We start from the raw sequence: 23,497 nt of genomic DNA, 5'->3' as shown, positions 1-23,497 counted from the left end.
TTTGGCAAACACATTGTCATGCACACCTACAAATAAGACAAAACAAACAAACAAATGAATTCAAGGTGAACAATTACAATTAGCCAAAACTAAAATTCTCACTATATGTAGTATACTTCTAAATCTTGTTGGCATATATGTAGTCTACTTCTAAATCTTGTTGGCATATATGTAGTATACTTTTAAATCTTGTTGGCATATATGGCCAGAGAGAAAGAGGACCCAGATGGCAACTGTAGCGAAGAATTTTTTGCAGTTGTCATAAAACAGATATTATATGAACTACTAAAAGTAGTGCTGGTTTACACTATGTTGGTTAATATATTACAGAGATTGAGAAAGATAATCAACGTACACAATACTCTAAGAGGATCGCAACATATATTGATATACAGTACTGTAAAAGTAGTTATTTACGCGTGGGGGAAATTTATACTAATCACGAAGTCACGTGATAATCATGTAAAGTTCTCCATGTGTATAGTTATAAATATTTGATATTATATGTATTATATTCAGCTATCACTTATCCCCCCCCCCCCCCCCCCCCCCCCCCATGCGTGATGTTGGACGTGGAAAAACGCATACTTAACCCCCAGCGTAAATGACCACTTTACAGTATTTATATATAAGACCTAAATTAAAAACTGCTGTGTTTGCACTAATCCAACCAACCTTATATCATATATCAATCCCCTATCCTGAATGTTTTTAAAAACATTGTTCAAAAGATTATTTTGAAGTTGACACTGAAGTCTTGCAATTCATAATTAAATTTACATTAATAAGCATAACAGGGCGCATGCTCACTCCTCGTTAAGTATTCTTTTTCATTTTAAAAGCTGCATTAATGTCAGCCCTTATGCTTTTAATTATAATTAGTATCTAATGCCAGCAACTTAAATGGAGATTGTAGTTATAGCGGTCAGCCGAGTTCGATCGCCGTTAGCCAGATAGTTCAGTTGGTAGAGCATCTGACTAGGGGCCCCGAGTTCGAATCCCGGTCTGGTCCGTTGCATTTTCTCCCTTCCTGTTACATAGTCATGCAAAATAACGTATAATCTAAGAAATAAAACTGAGAGAAAAAAAAAATAATTTCCAATTAAGGCAACCTACCTATTAATTTTTCAAACTTCATGTTGTGTGCTACTCTGAACTGACTGAAGATGGATGAATTTATAATATTTACCTGTTTCTGATTAAAACCTCGCCCTCTCTGGGCTGTGGCATAGGATCTTCAGCAATAGCAACTACATCTCTAAACTTTGGACTAAACTGTGTTGCAACTAATTTCCTGAGATTTCTTGGTAGTTTTGTAGACATTTTGCGAACTTTGGACACTTGACATAAAGTGAAATTGAAAGTAGATCCTCAAAAAATATTTAGAACGTCAGTCGGTCAGAATGAAGTACGATTTTCTCTCTCACATCATCTGTTCTTGTTGTGTGTGTGTTTTTTAATCATATATTTGTATATCATCATTTCTTTAGTATTGATACATTGTGAAGTCTCTTTCGGTCAATGATTTTGTTTTATAAAACCTGTGCATATCCGGAAAGAAATTTTCTGTTTTCATCAGGGTTTTTTTTTACATTTAAAAAGTGAAAGTAGAAAATTTTCGTAAACATCTGGAAAAGAAAAATGGATGTAATCACAAGGATACTCAACATGGCATCGTTATTAGCAGTGGCGAAATGCACTATTGAATTAATTAAGTTTTTAATGTGGGATGAATGGTATTTTTACAGACTGTCGAGCAACGATACAATATCATGGCCAGGTAGGCACTAGTCCGTTTGTCACCTCCATCTTCTAACTCAGTAACTGCTGTCTTAAGTCTGTAAGTTCTTCACAAACAAGAACCTCTCTCATTCTTTGAAATACATTCTAATGTTATTGAACAATGCCTCTCGCTTCAGTTTTTTTGGAAATTTATCTAATATTATTTTTTATTTCATTTTTTCACGTGAAACATGAAGAGATGTACTCCACGGGTGTTTTTATTAGTTGTACAGGATGTATTTACTCTCACTAAAGAAGGATAATCGCATTTTCGTGAGAATATCTCGCTGTAGGGGAAGTGTTTCCAACCTGTAAAATTTATCCTACCAGAAAAAATCACAAAAAATTCATATAAAATAATTGAGAGCTTGTATCACTCTTTTGATGGTGAAATCATACTTCATAAAAGGTGCTGAAATGAGCCACTAAATACAGAAATGCTCAATATAAAATGAGAAAATATAGCTATTATAATTAGGTAGCAGAAAGTGTTTAATATGCAGGAAATTGACAGGAGTGTCCCCAAATATGGTCAGGTCATGATATTTGATCTTGATCCAATTGAGTTTTGCCATAAGTGTAACAGAGATGATCTTTGTCTCTGTTGGGGAACCTCAGGAATATAGACTATAGTGCTCTACCAATCCATCTAAAGGGCTAACCCTGAATAGCCAGAGCTAGTAGAAAGACCATGTATATAATACTGCTTTCCCCCCATGCATGCAAGGGAGAGAGATATTAAATTAAGGTCCCTGGGGGAGTACCCAAATATCAATGTGTCTGATAAATGTCAATGCTAGGAAGAATGACAGTTGCCTCTGTTGGGAATTGAACCTGGTACCTCTGGAACTACAGTTCAATGTTCATTCAATCAAACATGAGTCCCCAAGCTTGATTCCCAGTACAGGCAAACCTTTATCTGGCTTTAATCTCAGGTCTGACATTGTTCTTTCACTTGACCAAATATGAAGTTTCTATTCTGTGTTGTGTATACAGTTATGACCAAGGTTAAATTTAATCGGATGTTTGATCTTGGGGACATGAAATACTGAACATGTATTTCCAAATTATAGAGCATCATGTTGATGAAGCATGATTACATGTACTTGATGTACAAAGATTTATACTGTATCTACCAAATAATGTGATTGCTTCATGCATCAGATATTTCTTTTGATTATTTTCAGAGTCTCTCTTGGAGGATATTTTCTATGATCTTGGTTTACTGTTGCTTTTTGTTGGTCTGCACAGACTGATGAGTTATACGAGATACAAGAATAAGGTGGATCTGATGCCAGTGTCTGGACCAGTGTATGTCATCATTTCATCACTGACCCTCCTTGTTAGTACAATATCTTATCATATACTCCAGGTTTCATCATTTTTCATTGAATATGTATGGACATGTATCTTTTAACGTCTATTTAAATCATTGACAAGTATTTGTCTATAAAAATGTTAGTTTTCAATGAAATATGTTGAAATTTAAGTTGTAGATATAATTATTTTAGGATTCTCTACCGATCTGTGGTCATAATTACTCATGATCACCAGCACGCACAAGCACATGCACTGCATTTTAATTGGATAATACTTAAACGTCAGTAACTGAATTCTTTCTTTATGCAATGGACTGAAAGTCATAATATACATTGTAAGTACATATTGAGATGCTTAAAGGTAGCTCCACCCTCGTGTGACTTATCAATTTTAATGGTTGAAAGTGGAAAAACTGTATTAATTTCCACTCAATATAGTTACATTTAATTAATAACCAAAGAAAATGTGTATGTTACCACATTTTTAAAGATGTCAGACATACAAAAACAGAAGTATATGTTAATCGTTATTGAGAATAATAAAAATAGATAAAAACTTGTTGAAATGATGTCAACAGTGTAAAAAATCTGCTAACTCATAAATATGTATAAATTAATTATAGATATTGATGAAATCATTGTACAATGGACATGCAGTACAAGAAATACCAGCATAGGAGTTATTGCCCCTGACAGCATTCCTCCCCCCCCCCCCCCCCCCCCCCCCCATTATAATAGACAGTCTGATTACCTCCCCCCCCCCTTCTCCTTACACTCATCAGAGTGTAAGGAGGAGGGGGGGGGGGTTTAATCAGAGTGTAAGGAGGAGGGGGGTGGTTTTAATCATGCTTTTAAAATCAAATGAGAGTAATATAGCAAAAACTAAAATTGTTTGGACGTCTGAGTAAATAAATTGTCAAAACTGTGACAGTCAGAGAAAAGTGCCTTGATCAACAGTGCTTTAAGATTGGTCTATTTACAGGCGTTAGTTACATACTGGCATCACATTCCCTCGGTAACAATCTGGTCCTGGGACATTTCTTCCTCTCCTTTGCTGCTCCTCTTCTTCAGACTCTTCTATGCGTTTGCCTGGGGAATCCTAATATTGGAAAATGTGGTTTACATTACACAAAGACACATCCCACATATCAAACAGGTATGTATTAATGTACAGACGCTTTGAAATATATTTTATTGAATCAAGAATTTTAAGATGTAAAGAATTAATGGCAGGGTGCAATTTTTGGGTAAATTGCAATGGTGAATGTGATTTTAAATTAGTTACTATATGAAAATTGTGAAACTTTATTGCATTTCAATATTCCTTGCTGTGATTATGCATGAACAGTAAATTGAAGTTCTACAATGTTTATGTACTTTTTATGCACACATTGGTTTAGTCACACATATACTGGACAGGTATTTTACTTACAGATCTTTAACCTGAAGGACAATATCCAGTCACCTCTTCCTTCCCACCTTGCCAACTTATGGGAGAGTTTTCCTCACCCTGGCTTAATCACCTTCACTGTCATCTTGTGGGTGACTCCGACCTTGACCTTAGATAGGTGGCTTCTGGCAACAGTTCTCTCCTGGTACATCTATGTCCCAAGACGGGTCACAAAAAAGGATTACATCTACTTTTGTGAATGTTATAATTATGTTGAACATTCTGAAGCACATCTGTCATATTGAAAATTGGATTGCATTTCCCATCAATATATTTTAGCGATGCATACCATTTGCTGACTGGGTTCAAGGGCAATATGTGTTTCGTTGAACATGAGAACCAACTAGTTCCTGATCCCATTACTGGATCTAGATATTGAAAAGCAATCTCCAATAACAATAACATGTTTTGTTATACATATACATTAATTTCCCCATCTATATTTGTTGGCTGTGTGCTGCTTTACTGCAATGAAAATATGTAAATTCAGTAATGCCAAGACAGATCTCCTTTAGAAATTGCCATTCATGCTAACACAACGTAGTGAATCTTAATAATTTATGTCTCCCCTTCCCAGAAGGGGACATATTGTTTTGGTGCGAATTCTTCTGCTTCTCAGTCTTCCCGGGCCATAACTTTTTTGTCTTTTGACATAGGCCTTTGATATTTGGTACATGTATACCATAATAAGACAGTGTCGCGTACCATTTTTGATGACCTTTGAGGTAAAGGTCAAATATAATTTTTGGGCAATTTGTCCAGATATAACTTTTTTTGTCTTTTGACGTAGGCCTTTGATATTTGGTATACAATGATAATTACTGTGTCGCGTGCCATTTTTGATTACCCTTGACCTTTTATGTGAAGATCATATAATAGAACTTTTTTTATTGTTTGGACTATAACTTTTTTGTCTTTAGACATAGTCCTTTAATATTTTGATATATCATGATAAGACAGTATGCTGCACGTCATTTTCGATTACCTTTAAAATGAAATAAGCATATATACGTATAGTATTCTTTACAGTGTTCTGTATCATTTAGTTCAGCTCCAACAATCTTGATATTGGAGTACACCTCAGTGCCCATGTGTCGTCAGTATTCATAACCCCTGACTAGGTTAAATGTTCCTATCTCAGCCACGTACTACTAGTATTTGACAAACCTGAATTTCACCCCCACCCCCCCCAAAATGGGTCACTGTTGTCTGCATTTAACTATCAATCCACTGAGGCTAATGTAACGGTTAGGCCTCTGAAACTGTCAAGTCGTAAGTTCCATTTACCATCATGTGTTCACAACACTACCATGAAGCAAATATACATATACCTGTAGGTAACTGGTATGTACCATAACTCGTAATTTTCTACTTTAAAGATGATCCTTAAAAAATATTTGAAAAACTATGGAAAATGAAAGGGGATATCGAGACATCAGTTTTAGTGTGCCAAAAGAATTCTTCCTGGTTTTTCATTGATTAATCAGCCAATCTAACTGAGTATAATATTAATAATATTGAACCCAGTCGCTAGTGACCATTTTCAGTGAAAACGTCTTGATTGTCGGACATTTCATTACACAGCTCTAAAAAGGTGAGGGGTATGATATAACAAAGTCAATTTCTGAAACGTTGAATATGCAATGTCACTCAGTTGGAAATGAATAGACAATAATACACATATATATACAGTAGAGAATATATATACACATTATACAAGACTCTACTCCAGCTAGCTAGAGTTTCCATGGTGATACTGTAATGCTATGCTATCATAATATATATTTAATTCTTATCATATATACAAGTATATTTATTTTCCTATTTCACTTTTACCTATACATGTATATATATATATATATTTGATATTGTATTATATTATATGAGAAGCATGGGGACGTTGACAGAGGAGTACTCGAGACATCAATATCAGCCCAAGAGCCATACATGTATACTAGTACAAGGTCTGATATGGAAACCATAATTTATATATAACTATATACAAGCATGTATAATAAGCAAGTATAACATTGTATCATGGTTGTGGCATTTTTCCTATTATAAAAAGTGTACAATAACTGGAGATACACCAGTGGGCGGAACCATCATTTGCATATTTTTTTTTAAAACTGTGCTGTGTAAATAAATTATTGAACACCACCTGACAATTTTAACACATGGTGAAGTTCAAATCAGAATTCACGAGATCTAGTGTCGATATCCATTTTATCATCTCCCAGTTTAATTTCACGAAATGGGAGATCATCACATGCTTGTGAGAAAATCATTGAACAAAAACTGTACACCCAAATCGCCAATGTTCACTGTAGTTGAGGTGCTCTGATCAGACACATTAAGCACAACCATCCTCACCAACTATCGGGTGATTAGTGTGCGATGAACATGCATGGCAGGAAGAGGAAAATGCCCAAGCGATGATCACCTGACAAAAACTTACCTTTTCATTAGGATAATTTTAAAAAATCATGCAATAGCCACAGGTCACATGACAGATATTATATTTCTAATTGGTCATGATACAAGTAAGTTATTGAATATCTATTTCGATGTATCTTGTTTTATTTGGACGAAGGGAAGAGACTCGTGCTTTGCACTCGTAACAGCCCTTTGTCCAAATAAATCAAGATACGCCAAAATAAATTTACAATAACTATAACTTGTAAAATGTAGGAGTTCAATATCCATATCCTTCTAATTTCTTATTAAGGTGGACTCAACGACTGGTGTTATTCCACATATACACTGTATGTGTAACTGTTTTTAATGAAATATTTCATGAAGACATGAAATTGTGCTCAGAGCCTCGAATGATATTAAACTTATGAATGTTTTCACGTTAATGAAATCTACAATTAGAGACATTGTACAACTGTATACGTAAGATATACATATTGCACATGCTTGTATTGTAATGTAAAGTATATTAAAAAATGACACCAGAGAATATTTCAATTCTTTTTGTGAATTACTTGAGCCTCTAACCAGGTTTTTTGAGGACTATATAACCCTTTATACTGCAATTAAAAAGTTGAGAGAAATATCTTATAGAATCTGAATTTATTCAATCTGATTAGATGTTTAAAAACAATTTTAGACATACCTTTATCTGAGGACTATAACAGACTTTGGTAGAACGATTTGAAATTAAAATCATCTATTGCATTGCAGATGAAAAATGTTGGGAAATAAGAGCTCGAAATTTGTTCATAACTTCAGCTGACAGTAACAAAAGACATTAAACATATAAAAGCACCTATGTGTCTTAATCCAAGATCCATACTAAAAGAGAACAATATACATACTATTACATGCATATTACATCTACACATAAACATAAAACAAATGTACATACAGGTAAAATGGCTTACATTTTCAATTACTATGCTTACACCGGAAGTTGGGGGTGCACTTATCGATGCGGTCCAAAGCTTCAGATAAAATAGTATTAACAAATAGGGTATACGTGCAGTAAAACTTGTGGTACCAAAATATTTATTATGCTGAGCTTTAACCAGTTGTATCATACTTCTAATAGAAAACAAGGTTAAGTTTCTTGGATTTTATGGATAACACTTTCTAAAATGAAAAATTCATCAAATTGAAGGGATTGGGAAGTGCTGTTAGCCATTCAAGGGATAATCAATTTATACTCAGAATATCGGAAATAATCTGTGAAAAAATCAATAGACACCTGGAAATACAAGCATGATAAAAACATGAGATAATATAAATATAATCAGGCATGTAGAGATAATATAAATATAATCAGGCATGTACGTACATGTATCAGCTTTCTTTTTTAAAGGGGAAGGGGGGGGGGGGGGGGGATGTGTTCAGCTGATGAAGAAGTTGACTTCACAATTGTCTGAAAATTCTGGACAAGCAAAAAACAAATTAATTTACAATTCACTACTACTATTTAAAAGGGGGCAGCAAACTTTTTACTCATAGAAATAACCAACTTTGCATGCATGTAATAATAACAAAGGAAAAAGTACATTGATGGAAAGAAAATGGGGGGGGGGGGGGCTAATGTTTACATACTTTGTTACATGTATCATAATGCTATACTGCCAGAGAAGACAAAGAAATATAATCAATGACTAATATTATTTTAGTTATATCATTTGTCATTTACTTCATTTCTAGAAAAATTCCTTAATTTGGCACTTAATTACAACCAGAAATAGTAAATTCCCTATCTATTCTTTATAATGACTCTATGACTTGAGGACCGCAACATTCTGTGCACCCCCTGTATTCAGGGGGAAATAACTTGTGCTGCACTGTGAAAAATGTAACCCATTACATACTTTAAAACATATCAGATTTGAAAACAATATTAATATTTCAATGTGATTTGGAAAAATCTATCTAATTACATTGTAATTTAGAATACTTTTATGTATATTATTATGTATAAATTATTGAATGGATATTAAACCTTATAATTTTAAATACACCAAAAAGTACAACAGCTCTAGGTTTCAAACCCAAAATATATTTCCAACCATACTGGATGTGCAGTATACCCAACTTTCAATGTGTAGGTGGTGAGCTAGCTGAATCCTAATTGTATTCAGCATACCAATCCAATGAAAACCCGACAGGGGTCTAGTGGGTGTCGAAGACAGTTATTTTTTTAATGTGCGTTAAATTTGTAGACAGATTTTCCACCAAATTTTCAAATCTTTTTTTTTTATGAAAACATTAAACTGTGATGCAAATGTATCATTCAGAAATGATATGTGATTATGTTTTCCCTGCTATATAAATAGTGGGTAATGTTTCTTTCATTACAACATAAAACAAGTATTATCAACACTACCAGGACAATGGCTCCAGATAACTGTACTCCAGGCACAGAATAACTAAGAAAATACACATGTATACAAAGTGTATGATGTACAACACCAGACTAAAGGAAACCATGTAAAACAACAATGTGTCTGTAAAAGACAGATAAAGAGGGTGTCTGTACTAGTGTGTACTACATGCTGGGTTTATACAACTGATGCAAATAACCGTTTAATACAAAAAAAAAAACAAAAAAAAAAGAGCAAAGAAAAAAAAAACAACAAAAACAAACAAGATGTGTTTGTGAAACACTGATGCCCCCATTTTGAAGCAAAAATAATTCTAGTACCAAAAGAAAGGTCTTGTCACAAGGAATAAACATGTGAAATATGAAAGCCCTATCACTAAGCATTAAGAAATTATGGCTATGGTTAAAGTTTGTCAAAAGTAGATCAAACTCCAAGGTGAAGGTCATGTAGTCAAAGATTAATTGGTACCAGCCCTAGTACTAACCATCAAAAGTTGTAGCCAAGGTTTAAAGTTTTTGTGGACAAACAGACAGACCAAAAACTATATGCCTCTGAATCACTGATTTCAGGGGCATAAAAATGTATAAAAAACATGTATTTGCACAATGAAGAATCATCTATAAAAAAAAAAAACATATTGCCTCATAAAAGTAGAATTGAAAGCTCAAAAAGGTATAACTGTATCAAACTTTCCAAAAAAAGTTCACTTAGTAAAGTATAAAAATAAATAGATACAAAAACACCCAGATAAATCACACAAAAATTAATCACAAAGACTGTTTTTCTAAACCCTGTCCAAATAAAAAAAGACTCCAGGAATTCTAACATTTTAAAGTGGAATACTAGCTCCATGTGACAGTGTGATCCGATTTCAGTAGAACTTGACAGCACTTAGGGCTTGGTCCAGACTCTCCTTGCTGGGTAACACAGGATACATTGTGTAGGGTACTGGGGCTGATGGATTCACCTGTGGTATGGACTCAGTGCAAGTTGATTTGTCATCCATGGAAGGGGTTTGCTGTTTTACTGGGGAATAGGGGGGTGGATCATCTGTTTCCTTGTCTTTAACAACAAAATACTGCATAAATGCATTATAGAAACCTCACATCTCAATACAACAAGAGTACCGTAAACGGTACATAATACGCCCGTGAAAATGCTTGCATAGGGTGTTTTTCTTAAGCCATAATTTGTATAACCTTGCTTCTGGTAGTATAGGCCATCATCAGGCTGTGACATACTTTCTTTGCATAATATGAATATTTCCTAAAAATGGACTAAGTTCAACAACTTGTAATTTTCCTTAAAAATTGAAGAAAATAAAAATCCTTGCCACATGCACATCTTCCATACCCATACAAATACTCTGTGAATAAGAAGGTCCTTACTTGAAAACTGTGGAAGGAAAATCAGACAAATCATGTACTCTCTATGTAATAGCTCCTGAAAACTGCGTAAGTTCAATAACCAATACTTTTCTCAAAAATTGAAGGAAATCTGATTACCTACATAAATACTCTGTAAAATAAGGAGGTTCTCACTTGAAAACTGGGGGAGGAGTTCACTGAACAAATCATGTATACTCTTTGCAATATTTTCTCAAAACAGACTAAGTTCAACAACCTGTAATTTTCTCAAAAATTGAAAGAAATCAAAATTCTTGCCACATGCACATCTTCAATATCCATACAAATACTCTGTAAAACAAGATGGTCCTCACTTGAAAATTGTGGGAGGAGTTAGCCGGACAAACTATGTACCCTCCATATAACAATAATTTTCAAATAAAGGGGCAAAAAGCTCTTACCTGGTATCTTGCAGCAATATGTTGGAAAAGGAGGGGGTGGGTTGAGTCTGAATGACTCTCTTCTGTACTTCTGCAATTTTTCCTTTGCTTTATATAGATAGTTCTGTGTTTTGCTGGATCCTGTGAACAAATAACACTGCTGAGTTCTGAAGCTAAGTTTTACTGTTTATAAAAGAGTCTGCATAAAAAACCTGTAAGTCTTGAAGAAGTGTATCTGACTCAACAAGTATATAATGTATCTGACTCAACAAGTATATAATGTATCTGACTCAACAAGTATACAATTTGACTCGAGTGTATAATGTATCTGACTCAACAAGTGTATAATGTATCTGACTCGAGTATATAATGTATCTGACTCGAGTATATAATGTATCTGACTCGAGTGTATAATGTATCTGACTCGAGTGTATAATGTATCTGACTCAACAAGTGTATAATGTATCTGACTTGAGTGTATAATGTATCTGACTCGAGTGTATCATGTATCTGACTCGAGTATATAATGTATCTGACTCGGGTATATCATGTATCTGACTCGAGTATATCATGTATCTGACTCGAGTATATCATGTATCTGTGAATAACACTGCAGACCTGTATACTTGACTTCCTCCAGCTCTTTACCATGGACATCAGGTATCTCCATGGCAACATTCTACAACAAAACCTTGTTCTATTAACATAAATTGCAATGTGGTAAAACTACAAGGAAACAATCCTGGACAAAAATAAACAATATTATACACATATAAACAATATTATACACATATAAACAATATTATACACATATAAACAGTATTATACACATATAAACAATATTATACACATATAAACAGTATTATACACATATAAACAATATTATACACATATAAACAATATTATACACATATAAACAGTATTATACACATATAAACAATATTATACACATATAAACAATATTTAACAATATTATACACATATAATCAATATTATACATATATAATCAATATTATACACATATAAACAATATTATACACATATAAACAATATTATACACATATAAACAGTGCTCGAGCTGGGCTTCGCCATTTTCGCCAATGGCGAATTTTTTTCAAAAATGGCGAAAAAAAATTGAAAGTGGCGAAAATCCCTTTTTGCAATAAATTGTATTTTTAATCCTTTGTCAGTGACACATTATCGCCTGTTTGTTTATGCAGTCAAAATCTGTTTATTCAGTCAACGCGTGCGACCAGAAATCTCGCGTCGCTCCAGTGCACACAGAGCTGGTCACAGCCTCAGGTAATTTATGGCTGCAAAAAAGTGGGTGATTATGTAATAAAGTACATCAGACAGCTGTTTACCCTGCTGTGGTCAATTGTTTAACATTTAAAGTCTTATTCATTATCGTGTTATCATCTCCACATTAATGTCAATTCTTAACCAGAGAACCGACCGGTAATTAAATTGGCCGTATTATTGTGTATAATGTATATATGAATACATCAATTGTTTGTTTTGCGGCCAAACTTGTTGATAACAAGATCTTGATTTTAATGTGTTTGATTTTAGTTCGAATATTTCATAAACAATGCGGTCGGTCACCATTGATATGGACATAGCAATTTTAATAAATAATTTTCTTTGAAGTTCGGTGCGCAACAGTATAAAAATCCTAATCTCATAAGACTATGCACTCCATTCTATTTTGACACTAAACTTGTAGCTTCTGAACCTAGTCAGTCTAAAATTTTAAAAAAATATCTATGTTTGGCTTTACAGTCAACCCCACCTGCTCAAACATCTGATTCTGTCCAAATTGCAAAATCTTCCATACAAAAACGGAAATTTAATAGGGAATGGTTGAGATACGACTCAAAATTGGGCTTGATGTTTTGTGACATCTGCATTTCGGCCAATGGCAATGTACACAATGTTTTCACTGAGGGGTGTAGCATCATGAAATTTATATTTATATGATTTATTATCTGAATTTTGATTTCCATAATAGAATTTATCAAACAAATCAACTTCTTATTATTTCAGAAAGAAATGTTTAGGTATGGTAGCTGGATATGATTAAGTAATGTAACTGATTCAAAATGCTAAAATAAGTGTAATGAATAAAATAATATGATGGAAATAATTGTAAAGCATGTGATTATTTGTGCCGCGCCACTCCCCGAAAAAGTGGCGAAAGGGAATTCTGGTCCAGTGGGAGCACTGCATATAATCCAAGGTAGATATACAAAAATATATAACTCAAACTTTGACAACATTGCTTTTATTTTAACAAAGCAAGATGTGTTTGTGAAACACTGTCCATTTGTTTCTATAAGCATGGAATTGTGAGATGGACCTTAATTACTTTGACACTCTTCGAATGCAGAAAGGATCATTCTGAATAAATTATATAATCATGGTCGATCAACATGAAACTCAAATTTGCTCTGTAAGTCATCAATATATGATTAGACATTTCAAGATTCAGCTCATTATCTACAATAACAGCCAAAAAGAAACTGTAAATAATCAGAAATTTTCAAAGTCCAAGGGCAATAACTTTTGTAAAATTGTTCATTGATATGACACTTGATCTGTATGTCATCAATATATAGAGACATGCTGCAATCAGCTCATTATCTACAAACATAGCCAACAAAAGTCCAGAAAACCATAAATAATTAGAAAAGTCCTTGGGAAATAATATACAATTATTATATACTTTCAATTTCATCTCTTCTTTTTTCTTTAAAAGTTTGCGGGCATATATCACATGATATATGCCCGGAAATATTCCGGCTCGCAAACATTACGTCACAATCAATACACAAGCAAATTACCACGTCGTTAATTTTCAAATTTTTCGTGTTTTTCATCTTTTACTCGGTTAAACCAATAAAGAAATTGTAAAAAATAAATTGTTAGTTTCTAAATGAAATTGAAAGTATATAATAAAAAGGTTATAGACTTTGTATAGGAAAATATGACGACCGAGTTTTTTGGCGCGTAGACGGACCGAGCTTGCGGGCTCGGTGAATATTGTACTCCTCAGGTGTCTAAATCATCGTATTGACCTCAAAAACAGCAATAATTGTTTTATTATATGATTAAAAAACCCTTCAAGATTGTTCTTATGCTTTAATTGTAAGTTTCAACGACCTATTTTTGGTCCTATGTGGAAAAAATAATTCCTTATGTTCACCTGGAAGGTCACGTGCAGGTAAACATAACGTAGTATGATTTCTACATTATTGGATCTCAGCCAATTAGAGAGCTAGGAATTATTCAATCATATGCAGTGGAGCCTCGGTAATCCGGACGCCATTAATCCGGACGATTTTTCTAGGGAACGGAATTTTTATACATTATTTTGCATCATTAATCCGGAAATTCGCGTTCCGGATCCAGATGGTCACTTTTTACTACAAAATGTTACAATGCATTGAAAATTGTACCGTTAATCCGGACGGTAATTTTGTTAAGGGAAGGTTTTAGCAAGGCGTAAATTATAAAGATAAGAGGTACTGTGAGCAATGCTCACTAAGAATACCCCCCGCTTACCCCAATCTCCCAAAGGGTGTTGGTAATAGGTAAAACTTCAGTATTATGATCCAAAAGGTATCCAGGAACACAGCATCTCCATGCGATGAAAAAAGCCGTTAAAGAATTTAAATGGAAACCATATTGCTACTTTGATGTCCAGTGCACGTGACCTTTGACCTTTTGACCCCAAAATCGACAGGGAACATCTTCATCCCATGGGTAGTCCATATGTATGATATGGTGACTGTAGGTGGAAAGGATAACGCTTTAGAGCCCGGAAACCATATTGCTACTTCGATGTCCAGTGCGCGTGACCTTTGACCTTTTGACCCCAAAATCGATAGGGAACATCTTCATCCCATGGGCAGTCCATATGTATGATATGGTGACGGTAGGTGGAAAGGATAACGCTTTAGAGCCCGGAAACCATATTGCTACTTCAATGTCCAGTGCCTTTGACCTTTTGACCCAAAATCGATAGGGAACATCTTCATCCCATGGGTAGTCCATTTATATGATATGGTGATGGTAGGTGGAAAGGATAATGCTTTAGAGCCCGGAAACCATTGCATCCACAGACGGACAACCCGATTCCAGTAAACTCCCCCCCCCCCCAAACTTGTTGCGGGTGTGTGTGTGTGTGTGTGTGTGTGTGTGTGTGTATAATAATAAATCCTTTATTTATCCAGGATGACATACATGTACTTCTCAATACAGACATATTGCAATATTCTTCTGTATATAATATACATGGTCGCTTGCGTATCTTGGATTTAAACCTTGGATCATTAATCCAAGGTTTAATAAATCCAGTTTCACTCGTTGACACATACTCGTTGGCTCATACGTGTATATACTGTAAATTCTGAAGCTAGGGTAGAGGTGGTTTAAATCGGATTTTACATTGTTCACCTTGAATAATGCCAGAATTTATGGATATTTTGGATTGTTTTGATGTAGATACACTCATAAGAAATGAACAAACTGTAAAAAAAAAAACTTAAATATATTATTTCATATTTTAACAAGAGGCCCAAGGGCCTAGAATCGCTTTTCTGATAAATTGTATAACCCCACCATTTCTATTCTTAGCCTCTTAGTATTCTAAATTTTTAGTTAAATCCTAAGAATTCAAAAAAAGTAGGTCAATGTGACCTACTTTTTGGTTTACACATTTTGAGAACCCAAGAAATATCAACTGACAAAGTTTGATGATTTTAAGCCAATTAGTATCTGAATATTGAAATATAGCTGTCAAATTCCAATCGTAGGTCATGGTGACCTACTTTTTGGTCAGCGAACTCCGAACATGCAAGACCCATCAACTGACAAAGTTTGATGACTGTAGGTCAAATAGTATCTGAAATATATAAATATAGCCGTCAAATTCCAAAAGTAGGTCAAGGTGACCTACTTTTTCGTCAACACCCTTCAAACATGCAAGACCCAACAACTGACAAAGTTTGATGACTGTAGGTCAAATAGGTATCTGAATTATATAAATATAGCCGTCCAATTCCAAAAGTAGGTCAAGGTGACCTACTTTTTGGTCGACACCCTTTGAACATGCAAGACGCATCAACTGACAAAGTTTGATGACTGTAGATCAAATAGTATCTGAAATATATAAATATAGCCATCCAATTCCAAAAGTAGGTCAAATTGACCTACTTTTTGGTCGAAACCCTTCGAACATGCAAGACCCAACAACTGACAAAATTTGATGACTGTAGGTCAAATAGTATCTGAAATATATAAATATAGCCGTCCAATTCCAAAAGTAGGTCAAGTTTTTGGTCGAAACCCTTCGAACATGCAAGACCCATCAACTGACAAAGTTTGATGACTGTAGGTCAAATAGTATCTGAAATATATAAATATAACTGTCAAATGCCAAAAGTAGATCACAGTGACCTACTTTTTGGTCGATACACTCCGAAGACTCAAGATGCATCAACTGACAAAGTTTGATGATTGTAGGTCAAATAGTGTCTGAAATATAGTAATTTTGCTGTCAAATACCAAAAGTAGGTCACGGTGACCTACTTTTTGGTCGACACAAACCGAAGACTGAAGACGCATCAACTGACAAAGTTTGATGATCCTAGGTTTTACAGTGCCCAAAATATGCATCTAAAATTGAAAATGTGAAATTTGAATATCTGCAAAATTCAAAAAGTAGGTCACTGTGACCTACTTTTTTATAAATATGTTTCAAGGCCTCAAGATGCATCAACTTACAAGATTTGATGATTCTAAACCTCTCGGTATTTGAAATAACTTAAAATATATCTATAAATGATAACCCATAAAATTCAGAAAGTAGGTCACGGTGACCTATTTTTCAGCTGACGCATTTCAAGGTCCCATGATCCACCAACTGACAAGTTTTGATGATCATAGGCTTCAAAGTGTCCAAGATATGCATCAAAATTAATTTTAAAATAAATACCTGCAAAATTCAAAAAGTAGGTCACCGTGACCTACTTTTGAGACAACTTGACACAAGGTCCTAAGATGCATCAACTGTCAAAATTTGATGATCCTAGTCCTTATAATGACTAAAATATCAAAGATTTAAGGAAATATAAATTTAGGTCAACTTTGAAGTGACCTTGAGACCACGCCCTTTGCCCCAGGGTAATCCCTTGAACAATTTTTAATCTACAACATATCCTCATCCTTATGTGTAAGTTTGGTGATAATCTGCCCAGTGGTTCTTGAGAAGATTTTTTAGCAACCACTACTTTTGTTTGTATTTTCCTGATTATCTCCCCTTGTTAAAGGGTCACATCCCTCTATTTAGTATGTAAGAAAGCCCTTGGGCCAATGATACCCTGTAACAAATTTGAAAAAAATTGGCCAAGGGGTTCTTGAGTTATAGCCCTTTTTCTAAAAAGTTTACACACACCGCACAAATGGCCATAGCATTAGCTCTTTGAGCCTTCGGCTCAGAAGAGCTAAAAATACAAAATTTTGGCTTACCAAAGAACTGGTTTTAAGTATCTTTCAATTGATTAATTGCGAGATTGGTGATGGTATTTTGTAGAACTCTTCAGTGTCTCCTTTAAATAAACTTTAATACCACTGAGTAATTACTAAGCTACCAGAGTATGGTGGTTTCTTTGGGGTACACAAATGTACAGGTAGTTAACATTAAAGAACTGATCAAAAGTATCTCTTGCAAGATTGTTATTACAGTTGGACAGCTATTTCAGTAGGTCTCAGATTTATTAATGGACCTTGATGTTAAATTCAATTTTGTTACAATATTTTCCCATTTTGCACTTTTCTAAATTGCCATTTTGCCATCATTCTGTTTGTTTTAAATGATATCCTTTCGAGAATAATTAAGTTCAAGTAAAACTGACTTTTCAGGAGTTGTGGAATTTGGTAACTTACTAGCTCTTGACATATTACTTTGAGGAAGTCCAAATTAGATAATCCTTACTCCGTTTTATAACATGCAACAAAATTCCTTCTCAGGTTAACCCAACTTAGCCAGCATTTAAACCTGGCTTACGTGATCCACGTATCAGTCACTGGGCCATTCTTACCTGATTTTGAGATACGCAACTAGCCATTAAACAGACAACTGAGATTGATTCATAACTTGCCTTCTGAGCTCCAAATACTGTTGAACATTTCTTCCCCAGTTCTACATAAGCCTCAGCAATTCTTACAAATCCCTCTTTTAATCGAATCATCTTGATTGCCTCATTTTCCCGTATTCTCTCAGTAACTGTAAATAAAATGTTGAAAGCATGAAATGCTTTTAATCTTGCTTTCCTTCTGCAATCCATTGTCAAAAACAAATATATCTCGCTTTATAAATTTAGATTTATTAATATTGTACAATTTTTTTGCATTAACTATACCACTTATACTTCTTGTCAGACTTATCACATCTTATTCTAATACATTAATTTTGTCTTCTTTTTTAATTATCTCCTGTTTGCAAGGGACATGGCCCTTCATTTGAACAAACTTGTTTACTATCCCCTTTATCCAAGGATAATTTTGCCAAGTTTGACTGAAATCAGCCATGTTGGCCAAGTGGTTCTAGAGACGATAAGATTGAGTATAGTTTAAGGACAGACAGAAAAACAAAAGGCAGCGATTTTTTTCCTTATATAACTGGTACCGATAAACGGTACCATTCCCAATGCCAAAATCCATTAAAGGTCAAGTGTAATAAAAATAGATTTGAAAATAAAGTTTATAATTCATTAAAACCCGTTTTGAAAAGTTTATTGATGTGTTTATTTTTTTTCTTAAATCCAGGTAAATGCGCAAAATACCTATTCCAAAATCGTTGTTTATAGAAACGAATGAAGGGATTGTCACCCTTTCTTATGACATCATCTGAGACAATTGTAGTTTACGCCTGTATATCATCGTTTTAATTTCTGTGAGAAATTGCCAGTTTTAGCAACACCATGGATAGTGACGATGAAATACCGTAGATACACTTGAGTTTAGGGATTCAACCTTTATAATGTTTGTACCTCCACCCGTTTCGAAACCATCAGATAGTAATATTTATATGATATATACATTTATATGTTCGACAAATACCTCATTGGAATCTCATTTAGAAATTATTTACCGGGCCAGTCCATAGAAAATTGGGAATAATATTGGAAAAAAATGTTCTATCAAAAGATAACCTTTGTATTTTACACAATCGAGGCTAATCAAAACCAGACTTCATAGATACTCGCCGTATACTCTATTGTAGCGATTGTGAGCGTATTTAACTAGATTGACTCTCACGTTTGTATTTTTTTTTTATTATGGGATTTATTTGTATGAGATTGGTCAGATTCAAATTATAATGTGTTTAGCTAGATATATATTTAACTGAAAAATGCCTTTTTGAAAAAAGAACAACAAAAGAAAAAAACTTATTGTGCACAACGTTATTTGTACCCCCCCCCCCCCTTTTTTTTAAAACATCTACATGTAGATACAATATCATAAAATGTAAATTAGGCCTATTAGTACATGTAATTTCTTTACAACACACGTCAAATGCGAAATTGATATATTACGGCACAAAGTTAACGAATTGTAGCATTTTGAGGTGTGAAATTTTGCCTTAATGATTCATGATATATATGTAGCACATTAGGAATGTAGCATATTAGGAAAAGGAAAAAATTGTACTTGTTTTCATAATGAACTTGAAAAAAAAAAAGCTTTGGAAATTGGACTGACCTCGCAATAAATAAGGTTTTATCAAAATGGGTTTTTTAAATTAAATTCATTTCCATTTTTACTATATTTTATTTTTTCAATATATATATAGTGAAGAAATAAAATGATGACGATGAGTCCCTTATAAATATGGCATGAGTACGACAATATTCGATAGATATTTCATTTAATAAAAGAAATAAAATCAATTCGAACTAGGTAATGGGTGACATTAATTTTTATGTGTAATCGCAAACCCATTGAATACAATGTCGCATTAAAGCATTCAGTGGTGGATGTAGAGAACCCTGGGTGGATTGCGTGCATCCCCCCTTTTTGGGTTGAACTTTTTATATAATTAAAATACATCCCTCCACTTGTTTTGTAGGATGTCCAGTTAATCATCACTTTGCACTTTGTTTGGAGTCAAACAGGATGATGGAAACCTGATCCTCGTTAATTAAAGTGTCACTCACTGATCCTAGTGGCTTGTCACAAATCTCAGTGTCTCTTTTCAGTTTCAGTATCCAAATTCTTCGAAATTTAGTATCTTTTGGGAAAAGAAATATACTTAATCCCTGTTCCGATTTCACATTGCAGTTCAAAGCAGCGCATTGTACCATAAATAATGGACTTTTCTATGTAAACACTATAAAACCCTATCAATGCAGTCGAAAGTTGTCTCAGATGACGTCATAAGCTACGAGCGATAACTCACGTCACAAAACATTTATCGATCGCTCAGGTAAAAGTTTGATAGCGCCGTGTAATTCACGCCAAGTGATTTTTATCAAAATTGCCATGGAAATTAATCCATAAGTGTACGACAGACATTTTTCTTTATAAAACTCAAGTTTTAGGAAAATCACCGTACTTGAACTTTAATTTTTCCCAATTTTGAGACAAAAATTCCCAATTTACTTGCCGAAAAATAGATCGCTGACATCGTAATTTACTTAGTCTGTACAAGTTAACTAAAATGTTCACTTCCAGTATTAAATTGAAAGTACAGATCATATGGCAGTGCACGTGTTTTGTAGAGCTACGATGATTCTAAAATGAGGCTACGATGATTCCTTATGTACCACAACAGCAAATGTTACCGTCAAAAAGTTTTTAAAGGGATGACTACTTCTTGTTTTGTTCTCTTTTTTCTTTTCTTTTCGTTGAATTCATTTGCCGATACATTGGTAGAAAATTCCCAATTTGTTCGATTTTGATGCTATTTTTCCCAATTGAATGGGTACCGGTACCAGTACCAGTGGGTAGAAAAAAATCGCTGAAAGGTGATCAGAAAAGCTCACTTGAGATTTCAGCTCATGTAAACTAAAAACATCTCCATGCAACAAGAGATCTACACAAATTTCTGCTAATGCATGCTCTGTGTAATGCTCCCTTCCTTGTGAAAAGACCACGGAACATTCAATGGCAAGAAATGAAATATACACTCAGCATTCATGATTTTCATCTGTTACAGTCAAAACAATTGATGTCACAATGCAACTTAGTGCTGACTCCCAACAACATATTGAATCTTTCAGTGCAGTCGATTTGAAAACATGGGATTGAAATTCCAATTTCTAAGTTGAAAGACCATCCACTTATTTTACATTTACTATATTTATGATATTTTTACATGATTCAAATAGGCTTTTGTACAATTTTTTTTAGGAGTTCAATTTTAATCTATCTAGCTGCATGATCACAGTATAATGAGTGGGTATGTGCCCCACAAAAACTGCAGTTTTATAGTACTTTTCAATTCATTTTTAACTATTTCCAGGTACATTTGAAATTTTTTTTGCAACCCGCAATTTGCATGTACGGTAATTATTTTGGTAATTTCCAATGACCATGCTTCTGACCTTGTATACTCATTAATGCATGTTTATTATGTGGTTTCCATTTCAAGAAAACTGTGTATATGGAACTCAGTTTACGAAGAAAGCAATACTCCTAATTCAACATCATAATTAATTGATACGATACATGTAAAACTAAGCTATTGAAAATCAATTTAGAAATTGGAATTTTAATCCCATGCTTTCAAATCATCCGTGCTGAAAAATGTCTCCGACTGTACAGCGTTGAGTTTATAAGTACTATCAGTCCATTACATTGTGATGTCGTATGTTTTGACTGTAACTGATGAAAATCATGATTGTATGCTGTATACCTGCATTTCATTATTTACCACTTTTAATATTTACATTCACTGAATCTTTTCTGACTTATATTTCTTTGGAATTTGACATTGCTTCATCTACGACAATGAATGCATGTTTGTTGCAAACTAGTTCGATCCGGTTTTTTAGCATCACCCGTCTGCATAATCATTACCAAATATGGAACGTCATCAAGGTCAAAGGGTGCATTGGTTGTTCCATTAAACATAATGAATGGGTCAACCATATGATATTTAAAGTACTTAATTCTATTACATATTTTCTAAAGATACATAAAAATATAAATATATTAACAATAAAATGCCTTTCTTTGTTGTTTTATCAAGGTAGCTAACGCAGGTTATGCATTTCTGCAATACTTATTACCATCGTCACCCGATGAATGCTTGTAATGTTACCATCGTCACCCAATGAATGCTTGTAATGTTACCATCGTCACCCGATGAATGCTTGTAATGTTACCATCGTCACCCAATGAATGCTTGTAATGTTACCATCGTCACCCGATGAACCAACAAAGAAAGCATTTTTCTTGTTAAATGTTCCGTGGTCTTAGCAAAGGATATTGTTGAGTACATGTGTACCTTCAATTTCAGCTTTCTCCCTCTCTATTTGAGCTTCATGTACTTTGATTTCCAGATTTCTTCTGTCAGCCTCACTGTTCCTCTTATGAAAGATAGAGAAGTTTATGACAGTGATTGAAATAGAACAAACCTCCCATGGCATTAAATGTGTACGTCATACATACATGTATACATAGGCCATCAGTTTTCAACAACTCAATATGTTTGAATAAACAGCATTTTCTTTTTACATCTATTTTCTATTGTATAAATTAGGGACGGCAATCAAATATAGAATTGCCAAATGGTTAACCACAACTTGTTCTGACTGATTTATGGGTTAATAATATCAAATTACACATTTTTTGTAACATATTTTCTTAAGTGAGCTCTATTCATATACACAAACAAGAGGCTTATAAGAAGCTTATCTAAGTCATCTTGGTCCTGTTGTTTAGCTGTTGTGACTTTTTAAAAGATTTTAAAATTCAATCTTTATTTCCATGAAATTTGTTTCACCCCAATGCCCCCATAATGTAGTCCCAACCTTGCCCAGAGGGTCACGCCATAACCAAACTTGAATTCACACGTGGGGATGCCTTGGCACTAATATAACTGATATAATCTTGCTGTTCTGGAGTAGGTCAAGGTCATAAATCATGGTATGAAATGAAAGGTCTTGCCATAAGAATTCTATATATATACAAATGAAGCAAGTTCAGGAGATATTAAATAGGGTAGGTTTTTTTTAAAAAAGTAAACTTAAACTTCAAGCTCACAAGGCGCTAGAACTGTACCTCAAAAAAGATTTTGTTACAA

The 23,497-nt window shown here is 34.0% G+C and overlaps 2 protein-coding genes across 4 annotated transcripts in view; one reads left to right on the top strand and one right to left on the bottom strand.

The window, feature by feature from the left end:
• LOC125647202 (uncharacterized) overlaps window positions 1–23,497 on the bottom strand; it is a 69,115-nt gene that overhangs the window by 29,584 nt on the left and 16,034 nt on the right. The window contains 6 exon segments of the mRNA XM_056139786.1: window positions 4,099–4,155; window positions 10,379–10,460; window positions 11,206–11,325; window positions 11,803–11,863; window positions 18,348–18,472; window positions 22,700–22,781. Of these exon segments, the coding sequence (XP_055995761.1) occupies window positions 4,099–4,155; window positions 10,379–10,460; window positions 11,206–11,325; window positions 11,803–11,863; window positions 18,348–18,472; window positions 22,700–22,781 (527 nt within the window).
• LOC125648237 (uncharacterized) lies at window positions 1,580–7,516 on the top strand. Of its 3 annotated transcripts, none has more exons than XR_008795816.1 (4): window positions 1,580–1,780; window positions 2,970–3,093; window positions 4,084–4,257; window positions 4,536–7,516. XR_008795816.1 is itself a non-coding variant. In XM_056139785.1 (3 exons), exons 1-3 carry the CDS (start codon window positions 1,642–1,644, stop codon window positions 3,776–3,778), a joined length of 348 nt encoding a protein of 115 aa, XP_055995760.1. In that variant the 5' UTR covers window positions 1,605–1,641; the 3' UTR covers window positions 3,779–3,810. The 3 variants fall into 3 exon arrangements, 1 of the variants encoding a protein (XP_055995760.1); XR_008795815.1 differs by having other exon boundaries at window positions 1,605–1,840; window positions 2,970–3,124; XM_056139785.1 differs by lacking the exons at window positions 4,084–4,257; window positions 4,536–7,516 and adding an exon at window positions 3,725–3,810 and having other exon boundaries at window positions 1,605–1,780; window positions 2,970–3,124.

The sequence above is a fragment of the Ostrea edulis genome, chromosome 6 (genome assembly GCF_947568905.1).
Source record: "Ostrea edulis chromosome 6, xbOstEdul1.1, whole genome shotgun sequence".
In the NCBI taxonomy this organism is placed as follows: domain Eukaryota; kingdom Metazoa; phylum Mollusca; class Bivalvia; order Ostreida; family Ostreidae; genus Ostrea; species Ostrea edulis.
Note: the sequence above shows the minus strand (reverse complement) of the source record. Positions and strands in the feature narration are given on the sequence as shown.

Coding starts and splice junctions, on each gene's coding strand:
- LOC125648237 (XM_056139785.1), top strand. CDS start 1,642: ATGGATGTAATCACAAGGATACTCAACATGGCATCGTTATTAGCAGTG. Junction 1,781..2,969: donor CGATACAATATCATGGCCAG/GTAGGCACTAGT, acceptor GATTATTTTCAG/AGTCTCTCTTGGAGGATATT. Junction 3,125..3,724: donor TTTCATCACTGACCCTCCTT/GTTAGTACAATA, acceptor AATTAATTATAG/ATATTGATGAAATCATTGTA.